General features: G+C 41.9%; 2 protein-coding genes across 4 annotated transcripts in view; one reads left to right on the top strand and one right to left on the bottom strand.

Annotated features, from left to right (window-relative positions):
- Positions 1 to 1420, top strand: part of LOC129169887 (alpha-synuclein-like) — a 5937-nt gene extending 4517 nt beyond the window's left edge. For both annotated transcript variants that reach the window (XM_054756806.1, XM_054756805.1), the window contains exons 5-6: positions 824 to 895; positions 971 to 1420. In XM_054756806.1, the coding sequence (XP_054612781.1) occupies positions 824 to 895; positions 971 to 985 (87 nt within the window). In that variant the 3' untranslated portion in view covers positions 986 to 1420. The remainder of the gene's footprint in view (positions 1 to 823; positions 896 to 970) is intronic.
- nop14 (NOP14 nucleolar protein homolog (yeast)) lies at positions 615 to 11122 on the bottom strand. Of its 2 annotated transcripts, XM_054756788.1 has the most exons (19): positions 10938 to 11122; positions 10572 to 10754; positions 8787 to 8921; positions 8581 to 8722; positions 8158 to 8306; positions 7951 to 8091; positions 7732 to 7854; positions 7263 to 7397; positions 6909 to 7197; positions 5569 to 5699; positions 5404 to 5489; positions 5193 to 5328; positions 4744 to 4845; positions 4488 to 4641; positions 4254 to 4416; positions 3630 to 3777; positions 2955 to 3073; positions 2723 to 2878; positions 615 to 2649 (listed from the first exon to the last, which is right to left on the bottom strand). In XM_054756788.1, the coding sequence occupies exons 2-19, from the start codon at positions 10752 to 10754 to the stop codon at positions 2553 to 2555; spliced, it is 2589 nt and encodes an 862-aa protein (XP_054612763.1). In that variant the 5' UTR covers positions 10938 to 11122; the 3' UTR covers positions 615 to 2552. The 2 variants fall into 2 exon arrangements, with proteins under 2 accessions (XP_054612763.1, XP_054612765.1); XM_054756790.1 differs by lacking the exons at positions 615 to 2649; positions 2723 to 2878; positions 2955 to 3073; positions 3630 to 3777 and adding an exon at positions 4073 to 4106.
- Between the last annotated feature and the right edge of the window lie 226 nt (positions 11123 to 11348).

The following is an 11348-nucleotide window of genomic DNA, read 5'->3' as shown; positions in this document are numbered from 1 at the left end:
ACTTCTCAGATAGTAAAAGGGCCATTTTAGTTGCATACTCTTTGACTTTATTCTTGTACGGTAATGACTTACGGTAAGTATGGGCATATTTTGACTTTATTCCCTTAAAATGTTGACTTTTTTTTTGTCGCAATGTTACGATGGGGCAATTACAATTACAGCTCATTTCTTGTCATATTTTTACTGTGTTCTCATAGTTGCATATAATTGTAGTTTAATCACATTTTTTTGGTCATAATATTCTAATGTTATTTACGCTTGTTTATCATACTTTTTTTTTCATCATCTGGTTTCCTCCCGCATTCCAAAAACACGCATTTCAGGTTAATTGGCGGCTCTAAATTGTCCATAGGTATGAATGTGAGCGTGAATGATGGCCTATGTGCCCTGCGATTGGCTGGCGAACAGTCCAGGGTGTACTCCGCCTCCCGCCCGAAGTCAGCTGGGATAGGCTCCAGCATACCCCCCGCGACCCTAGTGAGGATAAGCGGCATAGAAGATGGATGGATAAAAAATGACGTCTTGTCTCAAATGACCGATTTAGCCTCATAATATTTGACTATCCTCACAGCGTGGCTTTTGTGTTGTGACAGGGTTTTTTGGGGGGGGGGGGGTTTTGGCTTATTGACATTAAATGCTCTTCGAAAATGCACAGGATTTGCTGTTAATTTTTGTCATGAGTGTAAGTACAGTATGTGACTGCAATACGTGAAGTATTGCAGTGGGTTTTTAAAACGGTTTCACTCTATCGTTTGGTTTGATTTGCAGTCGAGACTGAATTGGGGACTGGCGGCATGACTTCCTGTTCGCGTGTCTTCCACAGGGTGAAGACAACTCGGGCGTGCAGGATGCGGTCGAGTCACCGGTTGACACGGACACTGCTGACGTGACAGAGGTGAGACGCTGCTTGGATAAACATTAAAGTAGATCAAGTACACAAACAATAACCAAGTTTTGTGTTCTGTGGCAGGACGACACGGACTGAAGATAACGTTTTAAGAAAAGATGACCGGAACATTCCATGTTGCTCTGCCAAGTCCCATCGTGCCTCGTTTTTGGTCCTGTATGATGTCCGTGTATGTGTGTGCGTGTATGTAAACCTATGGTCGGATGTAGGTTGTGTGTATTTGTATTATGCGTTTGCATATCGGCAAATGTACCTCAGGTGTCTTGTGTGTGGTTTGTAACCAAATGTCATCGTCAGTGACAACGCAACTTTACCATCACTGTGTGTTTGTGTCTGTAACCACCTAAGTGTCTACATAAACTATACTATTTTTTGGTATACTAATGTCATTGTTAATGAAGCGCACAGCTGTTTGTGTCCATATTGTATTTTCATCATTGATTGACTTTAAAAAAACAAAACTGCCATACGCCTTTACTTGGATTTTAGTGTTGAATAAAATGTAAAAGGTTAGTCATTGTTTTTTCATTTATTTCACAATTGCGGAAGTACGTACTGTATTTCCTCATGAGGGTGTTAGTTTACTAAACTACAGAGAGCACCAGATATCTACTATAGGTTTAGATTGGTTCAACTGTTCTGGTTAAAATGTTTTCTCAATTATGCTATATTATAATAGCAAAATATGGCACCATATAATTATATATAATAGAAAGTATACAACTATATAAGACATAGAAAATGGTCCTGATAAATGTACATTAGCACTTTTCTGGAGTTAATGTAAATAATCCAAACTGCAATACTGTATATGTAGCATAAACATACTGTAATATCTGTCCATCTTCTATGCAGCTTATCCTCACTTGGGTCACGACTTTGCTGAAGCCTATCCCAGCTGACTTCGGGCGGTACACCCTGGACCGGTCACCAGCCAATCGCAGGGCACATATAGACAAACAACCATTCACACTCACATTTATTCCTATTGACAATTCGGAGTCTGCAATTAACCTGTATGTTTTCGGAACGTGGGAGTATCCGGAGAAAACCCACGTGTGCACGGGGAGAACATGCAAACGCCACACACAAATGCCCAACAGAGATTCAAACTCGGATCGTCCCTATGTCCTGACTGTGTGGCCAACATGTTAACTACTAGGCCGCACGTTATTTACAGTGATAAGTACATTTCCTCAAAGTAGGTTTCCTTATTTATAAAATGAATATTTTCGTGAGAGCATAGAAAACCTATTTCCGACATTCAAGTAAGTTTTTTAACACTCTTAGAGCCCTCTAGACATGAAGTAACACCCCCATAGTCACCTTTACACTCACCTTTACCCAATGTTGTAGGCATACAGCTTGGCGGAGGTCTGTGCTCTCCGATTTCTGTATTTGTGTCTGCCGACCTCAGTAGAAAAAGTTTGGACAGCACTTTTTTAAACTACTAAACTGCTAAAAAAAAAACAAAAAAAAACAGTCTTTATCACCACGAGAATGTAAAAAAATGTCTTATTTTTTCAGACAAAAAGAAGAAGAAAATGACAAGTTATTTTAGTTGTTCAGGACAAGTTATTGATTCCAACAAGCCTACTTTGTATCAGTGTACTTGAAAATGTGAATCTATTTATAGAAATCCATTTTACTTCCTCTTCTTCCTCTTCATGGCCTTCCACTCTCCCTCCTGCGTGGCCAAGCTGCCAAAGAGCTCCTTCACCTTCCTCTTCCTCTCGGCATCCCTGCAAAGAGCAGACAGGAGGTGAGAGACACCTGCAAGAAGTGAAAATGCTTCCCACTCCTGAAGATCGGTACCTGTTCATGACCTCGTTGAGCTTCTCGCTGGCCAGGAAGCGCGAGTCCTTCCTGATCTCCCTCAGCGCTCCCTTGAATTCCTTCTTGTACTTGTGACGCACACGCTCCGTCTCCCTCTGCTCCCTGGTGAAGCCGCGCTTCTTGCCGTAGTCCAACCTGGAGAAAGACAAGCAGTACAAACTAGCAAACCCAAAGCTTCTAAAGTTTTAATCACATTTGTGCTTCCACTTACACCTCCACGATCTTGGGTGTGAGCAGCTTTAGCAGGACAGGCTTCTTCTTGTCAAAAACCAAGCGGCTGTGAGCAACAGGAGCGCTGTCGATGACATCCAGGATCTCCGTTTGAAGCTCCTACAACACAATATTATGAATTCATTCATTAATTCAAGAGTGCTTGTCCACATTGTGGATGAGATCCTGATTAAACTTGGCCTGACACATCACAGTTTACCTTCTAATCTGGTTAGACTTCATATTTCACACATCAACGCAGTTGTGTATTGTTAAATAAATTATTTGAAATATTCAACGTTAAATTCTTTTGCGCCACATTAAGCCAACTTTGAATTTTTTGGGTGTGTACACATGGCAAATTCATACAAATAATGTCACATTTGATTACTTACTTACTTATAATACTTAAAATATTTCCATCCATCCATCTTCTTCCGCTTCCGTGTGAGTGGATTTTGATAACAGGAACAAAATACAATATATTTGTTTTATTAATTATTTTTTTGATAGTTGATTTTTAAAGAATATGTATTTATACTACATAAATGCGCAGGGGAAAGAATATCTTCCAATCCAAATCCTGCAAACACAAGTTAAACTCAAACGGTGTCCAACACTCAAGGACACATAAAAGCACCTTGGTGGAGGTCATAAAATGAGGAACAAAACTCACCTTTAAAGGCTCGGGTAGTAACTGAGAAGAGAGATGTTGTGAAAGCAGCGTTCTGATTGGCTGAAAGATGTGCGTGAAGCAGGCGAGGTCGCTGTAGAGCAGACAGCATCTCTTCAGCAGGTCCATGCAGGTGGACACACACGTCAACCTGATTGACAACAACCACACGGAGGCACGATTGAACAGCAGAGGGTGCAGAACTCCGCCCAGTCCAAATTCTATTCCTAGAACTTCCATTTCTAGTTAGGAAAAAGATTCCCCAACATTGGGGGGAAGGCTTAAGACAAGCACACACACACACACACACACACACACACACACACACACACAGAATAATATCCTGATTTTTTTCATATTGACGCCGTTTCTGATCTACCAAAGTCATCTCAGCGAGTTCTGCAGTACAGCCCACACAAAAGCTGTCGTGTGAAAGTGCCTGCTGGACGCTCACCAGTTGCTCAAAAGGCTAAAGCATCTCTAAGGAGACACAGGTAAACACCATGAGGTCAAAACTAAGTGGTGTTGTATTTGTACACACAATGATACCATGAACAATGTATATTTTCTGTGTTTCTGTGTACGTGAACTGTGGTTATGTTCCGCTCCATTCAAGTGGTGACCTACTTGAAGTGATCGCCGTCAAGGTCCGTCTTCAAAGCGAGGTGCTGTGCAGCAGAAAGCGGGAGCTGGCTTTTCTTGTCCCAGCTCTTCCAAGATTCCGAGTCTGAGAGCACCAACAGATCGCTGTGCTTCCCTGTGGCCCTAAAGGGCGGGACGACGCTGTAACCTGTAACAAAAAGGGAAAATAAAATCACATTGCTGGCATCCCGACAAGAATCACAAACCAGTGGCGGCTACCTGGGGAGCTCTTGTCCTGCACGGCCAGGTGCAGCGTTCCAGCCAGGAAGTTAATGAGCTCGGGCAGGAAACGCTTGGAAAAGGAGACGTACTCCACTGCCAGACAGCACAGGACTAAACCTGATGTCACTTCCTGTAATGATCTCACTGGACACTGCACAAACAACAATATGGTGTTTTGGTCCAGCAACTGCTCATGCTCTATGCTTGGTACTTTCTGCATTAAAGTGTGCGAAGACGACAAAGTGCTACGCACCTTAGTAAGAACCTGACCGATGTAAAGGAGCGCCGGTGTCGTGACAGGATGTCGATAGTCCGACGTGGGAAACAGCAGTGCCGTCACCTTCAGGTGAATGAGCTTAAAGAACACAAAAATATATGTGATGACAGAAGCCGACAAACAACAAATGCTGCTAAATGATGCTAACATTCCGCTCACACAGCTCAGACTGTATCTAACTGAATGCTAGATGCCAGTGTGCCTAACACAGGCTCAGAACAGATGCTGAGGAGCTATTACCAAACTGTAAGTTGGCAACAAACAGCGGGCAACAACGACTAATACATAACAACACTAATGAATGGCTCAAACTGTTACACAGAGGCGAACACTGAGAACAGAAGCTAACAATGCAATGCAAACCGTGGTCAATAAAAGTCTTGAATGAATCAACAAGTATGGTTTATGCAACAAATAGTCAATACCATGTCTAGTGCTGGGAAAGCAGCATGCCCTTTGACCTCCAGCACTTCCTCCATGCTGTGAGCAGCGTCACCAATGATGGTCTGCATGGCCTTGCAGGCTTCTCCCGGAAACATCTGACACAGGGTGTACAACTCTCTACAGAGAAGATAAGCAGGCATATTCAATGTACAGAACAAAGTATTTCCATTTGTTGGTTAACAACGCTCTCACGGGATTAGCTTGTCAATGGTGGTGAGTTCAGGAGGACTCCGGCAGGCCAGTTCTCCAAAGTACTCCAACAGGAAGCCAACTAGTTTCTGGGACACATGTCATGTTAGTTATTAATCAATGTCATGCAATACAGATAGTATAGAGGAGCATAAATCCATGTTGTACCTGCAGTTTAAGCTTATTTCCTACAGCCAAACTCGGGTGGTTGCACTTCTGCATCCTGGCCACAATCAGGTGCTGGTTGTCAGGGGTGTGGCCACATAGCAGCTTTTCAAGGTCGGTGTAGCTTTCTGGAGCTGCAAGGAGCATATAAATATATAAATACAGTAATCCCTCGTTTATCGCGGTTCCAGACCCGTTTTTAACATTATCAGAGCCATCTAGACATGAAATAACACCCACCTTTACATTGCATTGCATTACCCAATACAAAAAAAATAAGCCATTTAAGACAATTATTATTATTATTGTTATTATTATGATTAGCATTTATTATTGTGCCTCTTGTGAGCTCATTTAAACCTGCAATAAAAGCCAGTTGTTCAAGTCTGGTGCTTCGGTGGTGGTCTCATTGAACAATTACTGACACCTAGTGACCGATGTAGAATACTACATTCACAACTTGGTGGTCTTCATGGCTTATCCTGTATTTTTATTTTGTTCATTTAACAATTTTTATGCTTGAAAATGCTTACTATGGGCAGAAAATACGTACAACGTGCTTAAATATGCTTATTTTTGACTAATAATAGGCCGTAGCAAACCATGAAACAGAAACCATGAATAACTTTATTAATCAATTGCCTGAAAAACCATGATAGAGTGAGAGAGCGATGTTCGAACTGCGATGTACCGAGGGACGATTGTAATAAAAATATATATGCAGTTATATTTTCTAGCTTATGCTTATTTTTACATAGAAAATCATGTTGAAGTGCCTAATCAACACTAATAGAGTGGAACATGCTAATTCTTCTTCTGCTAACAGCGCTGCTCTTAACACTGCTACCAGACAACTAACGCAGGCTAAATCCAACTAACTAAAAGGATAATGTGGGCTACTGCACTGCTATGATAATAACTAAAAGAAAGAATGAAATTAAAAAGGGAATCATAGTAGAAGCTCACTGGGTTAATATGTGGCAAACAGACAGCAAAGGTGGGCTAAAACAATGCTAGGAGATACTGTAGCTAATGAGAGATAAAACACTGATTACAGTTCACGTAGGATAATATAGAATGCTCACATAAGGATAACCTAACCTCAAAAGTTTAGCAACAATTTATAAAAGATACTAACCCAACTACTGTTCCGTTAATCCACTAATGCTAACGTGTGGGTAACGTTGGCAGCAACGAGATGAGTAAAACAACTTGAAAATAAGCTAGTGCAGTGACAGCAAACCTGTATGACGGACAGACACTGAAGGCAGGCTCAGACACACCTGGCACACAGTTTTGTGTTATGTGTGAAAATAAAATAAAGTGTGAACTGGACTAGTTACCAGTAAAAGTGTATGGAAGTTCTGCTTTGGCTGCCTCCTGCTGGGCCTTCCTCTCTTCCTCGCTCAGGCTCTTCTTGGCTTTGGCGCTGAGCTCTTCATCATTTCCTTCTTCCGCTTCCGCTTCACTTTCCAAGTCTGAATGATCGTCCTCTTCCTCACTGCTGCCTGCATCCTCCTCCTCTTCCTCTACTTCTTCAGCATCATCCTCTTCCTCCTCACCACTGTCTCCCTCTTCATCGCCTTCGCTCTTGCCTTCCTCCAACCCGTCGTCCATGTTCCATTTGCCATCCTTAACAGTCATTTGGAAGTTAGAAACACTGTTCACTCTGTTGTGCTCCTTGTATATTTGGTCACCTGGTAGGCTAAAGTTTTCTCATCGTCTTTGTCCAGGATGAAGCCGTCGTTAAGGTCGTCGGCCGACATGTGGCTCCGATGTCGCGTGCCTTCCGCTTCGTCTTCATTTCCCATCATCCTCTTCAGACGATCGGCCTGGAAAATACACAACATGCGCATGATGATGACCATAGAACTGCAAATTGAAGTTATTGGGACGACGTGGAAGTCGTGTAACGCAAAATAAAAAGGCAGTACTGCTCGGTACAATGTGGCAAAAAGCTTGTTTATGCTCTACATTAGCTATGCAGATGGACACGCTCAGGCTAACCTCTTTTTACACTTGCATGATGGTTAAAAATGTTACTTAAGGCCATGATGGCCACAGTTTGACACTGGAACTGATTATTTCTGTGTCCACTGTAATCGAAAAAAACATCTGATCCTACAATTCTGCAGTGAGGAGGCCATGCTCATTTTGGGAACATACTTCCAGTTTCTGCAGCTTCTCACGCTCCTCCCTGGCAATCTCATCAGGGGTCTTCATTTTCTCAGAGGGCTGAGCCTTCATCTCAAAGCCGAGCTCCCTCACCATCATGTCATACTCCTCCAGCTGCACGACAAGGAGGAGGAAAAGTGAACAGGTTATGTACGCTTGATTGATCAATAAGCCAAACACAGCATCCACAACATTTGCCCTTTTATTTACCTTTGGTTTCTCCGCTTCCTGCTTCTCCTCTCGCTGAGCTTTGGGCTTCTTCTGCACCATCAGAGCCTGGATGCTCTTCCAATCCTCATCCAGCTTCTCTGTCAGCTCCTGTGCCTCCTCTTTCTGCACCTGTCGCTCCCTCTAAAGAAAAGGAAGACATCACAGGTTAGTTGTCTGGACGTCACCGGCTACAAGGAGTCCACTCACCTTCTCTTGCTTAGACTTGTGGATGAGCTCCTCAATCAGCTCCTGTCTGGACTTGGTTTTCGGAGCCCCCTCATCCCCCTGCTGCTCCCCAGAGGTCTTCTTCCTGAGGAGGCCACCTCCCCCGCCAAAGTGGGCAGCCGTCAGCTCAGCTAAAAGAATCATCAGTACATTTTAATGTAAGGATTTAATTAAAAGTGAGCAGTGCAATCATTCCAAACAATCAGATCAATAGTGTTCAACTCCAGTCCAGTAGGTGGCAGTATTACAAATTACAAAACGGGTGTCAACTGCCACACACAGGCGAGCTTTTTAAAAAAAACAATATCTACATCAAAAGCTGCAGACAGGAAGTTGCATACAAACCAATAAGCTATATTGATGAAAACCGTGGTGAAGGTAAATATGTTGACTGTGTGCACCCACCTGACAAAAGGCCTTTCTCCTCTGACTCGTCATCGCTGTTCACCAAGTCGGTAAACTTCTCTATTTCAGACAGTGATTGTCCATAATGGGTCAACTCCTCCTCCTCGTTCAGGTTGTACAAGTCCTTCTTCTCGTGGGCACGCTGGAAGTGACATGTTGATGAAAGCACGTAGAGACTTTTAAGTAAAAAGCACAACATGACTAACCTGTCTCTCCATGGCAAACCTCCGGAGGATCTTGTCTTCTGGAGCCATCTTAGAGTCGTACTCTCCCAAGCGCCTGTCGATGAGTTTGTTGGACTTGTTCTTGTGTTTGTATTCTTTCAGGAGGGTTTCTTTTCTCTGATGGACAATAAACCAGAAAAAATAAAAAACAAAATGCAATGATTGAGGTCGAAGGAAAGCATATTTGTGATGAAAGGCTGTTAGAATTACAGTAGTCCCTCGTTTATCTGGGTTCATTGGTTCCAGACCCAACTGTGATAAGTGAATTTCCACGAAGTAGGATTCCTTCTTTATAAATGAAACATTTTGGTAGTTAGAGCATAGAAAACCTGTTTCAGACCTTCTAGATATGGTTTTTAACATTATGAGAGCCGTCTAGACATGAAATAACACCCCTATAGTCACCTTTACACTCCTATTACTCAACACAGTAGACATCTAAACAGAAAATATACCATATAATAGGATGTCCGATATTGGCTTTTTTGCCGATAACCAATATGCCGATATTGTCCAAGTCTCAATTTCCAATTCCGACGTCAACCAATACCGATACGCGTAATGTATTATTATTACTATGATTTATTATTTTTTATGTATATTTTTTATTATATTTGATCTGTTCCATATTTTATTATTTATTCTTATTCTACTTTCTTATTTTTCTGATCTTTCATGTCTTGCCTTGGTTGTTTTATTTTGTGATTAATTTCATTATGACATTTTTACAGAGGTGCTGGAAATGTGAATTTCTCTTGGTGATTAATAACATTTCTATGTATCTACTTTTTATTTCCTGTCGTGGACCTAACACCGCCGCCACGAGTGGCTGCCTTTCAAGCAGCTCTGTTTGTTTATTCAGGCACATTTTTACGTGCCATGATAGCGACGTCCCGCATCGGTGTGATTCCCTGTGTACCCATTGAAGTCAAGCAGCTGGCAAGGAAGGTGGAGATTCCAGACTTGGGTACCTTCTATTATCATGGGAAATGTAAATTCACTACCGAGCAAGATCGATGAGCTGTCAAGAACGTCAAGACCTTGAGGGAGTGCAGCTTATTTGTGCTTCACTGAATGGTTAACAGCTAGCGTACCAGATCAGCCTACCGATATTATCGAACAGTTCATTGCTTCTTGATCCAGATTTACCAGCAATGTAAATGTTACACGGTAAATCCCATTTAGCATGTTCATATGCTTATATCTCTGTCACATCTCCTCAGATGAGCTGTAACTATATTTTGCATTACTTATATTTCGTTTTTTTTTAAACATTACAACCACGACGGAAGGTATTCACTCAGGTTTTTTAGTCTTGGTAGGTGTCTACACTAATAGGGCTCTTGTTTTCATGTTTAACAAGAGAAAAGCAGCCACACAGGCGTTATTTTCTCCTTGCCAGAATGTCTGTCCGTGCACAAATGTCCACTCACAGTCGGATCCTGTGGCAAGTCATCCTCACACAAATTGTGTCACATGGATGAGGAGCAGGGAGCATTGCAGCTAGGCCACAGCAGGGACACTTCATGCACATTCTGTTTCCAGAAACAATCGTTTTTGCTTTACAAGAACCCCAGTCGTGATAAATTGTGAATTATCCTAATTAAATAAAACATCTCTCAAGGAAGGACAATGTGAGAAAACTAGAGTGGGCAACTACTGCAAGTCAAGATGTGTCATGCAAAAACGCTGTCATTGCTGCAAAGGGGACATGACTAAGCACGAGACAAACAGCTTATTGTATGTAATGTTGTGCTTCAGTCTCACCTTGTTGATAGATTTGGACCGGGACACCCCAGGAAGGCCCACATCATGCTTGCTTTTCCTCCCAAGTACATCGAATTTCTTCCTATTGATTTTCACCTCAAAAGGGTTATTCTTGATCTCGGTGGACGTTTTAACCTTGCGGACCTTGTCTGCAATACTCCTCTTTTTGGGCGGCTTCCCCATCTGGAAGAGTCATAGTTAGTTTAGCATATTCGAATCACACTCGATAACATTAAAAAACTGTTTGAACCAGTGTAGAAACGGTCACCATTATTACACAGATTCGCTTTAGAACAGTAGTTCTGAGTCTACATTAGCTAGCCAATTCACTCGGAGCAATTTGTAAACAAACCATTTTTTATTTACCGTCTCAGTATCACGAAGAGTCAAAAGCTATATAATCCAGCCTGAAGAGAACACGTAATTGTCAAAACTGCTAACTCGTACGTGAATGAACAAAAGCACTTTAAACATACTATCCACGTTTTTCCGACCACATTCCACTAGCAGCGTGGAAGCGACGGTGTGAAAGGTCAAAACCAAAGAGAAGCAACTCAAGAGCTGCTCCCTGGTTCGTGTATCCCGACAGCGACCCTAGAGGCTTTTCGCAAAATTACACGATACATCGAAGGGTGGACATACACATGATTTGTAAGGTTTGTTTTGCAGGTATAATACAATTAAAATTTGTAATGTAAAATATTATAAAATAATTCAATAATATATAAATGTATTTGTGTATAAAGTTTGTAAAATATATTTATAAAAATGACAAAA

The sequence above is a fragment of the Dunckerocampus dactyliophorus genome, chromosome 17 (genome assembly GCF_027744805.1).
Source record: "Dunckerocampus dactyliophorus isolate RoL2022-P2 chromosome 17, RoL_Ddac_1.1, whole genome shotgun sequence".
Taxonomy (NCBI): Eukaryota; Metazoa; Chordata; class Actinopteri; order Syngnathiformes; family Syngnathidae; genus Dunckerocampus; species Dunckerocampus dactyliophorus.
This window is presented reverse-complemented; position numbering and strand designations above follow the sequence as displayed.

Bases quoted from the DNA above. Each gene is read 5' to 3' on its own strand.
- nop14 (XM_054756788.1), bottom strand. From the start codon at position 10,754: ATGGGGAAGCCGCCCAAAAAGAGGAGTATTGCAGACAAGGTCCGCAAG. The intron at 8,723-8,786 runs GTTAGTCATGTT...TGTCACTTCCAG, and splicing joins GGTTTGCCATGGAGAGACAG to CGTGCCCACGAGAAGAAGGA. The intron at 3,074-3,629 runs GTGAGTTTTGTT...ATTGTGTTGTAG, and splicing joins TACTACCCGAGCCTTTAAAG to GAGCTTCAAACGGAGATCCT.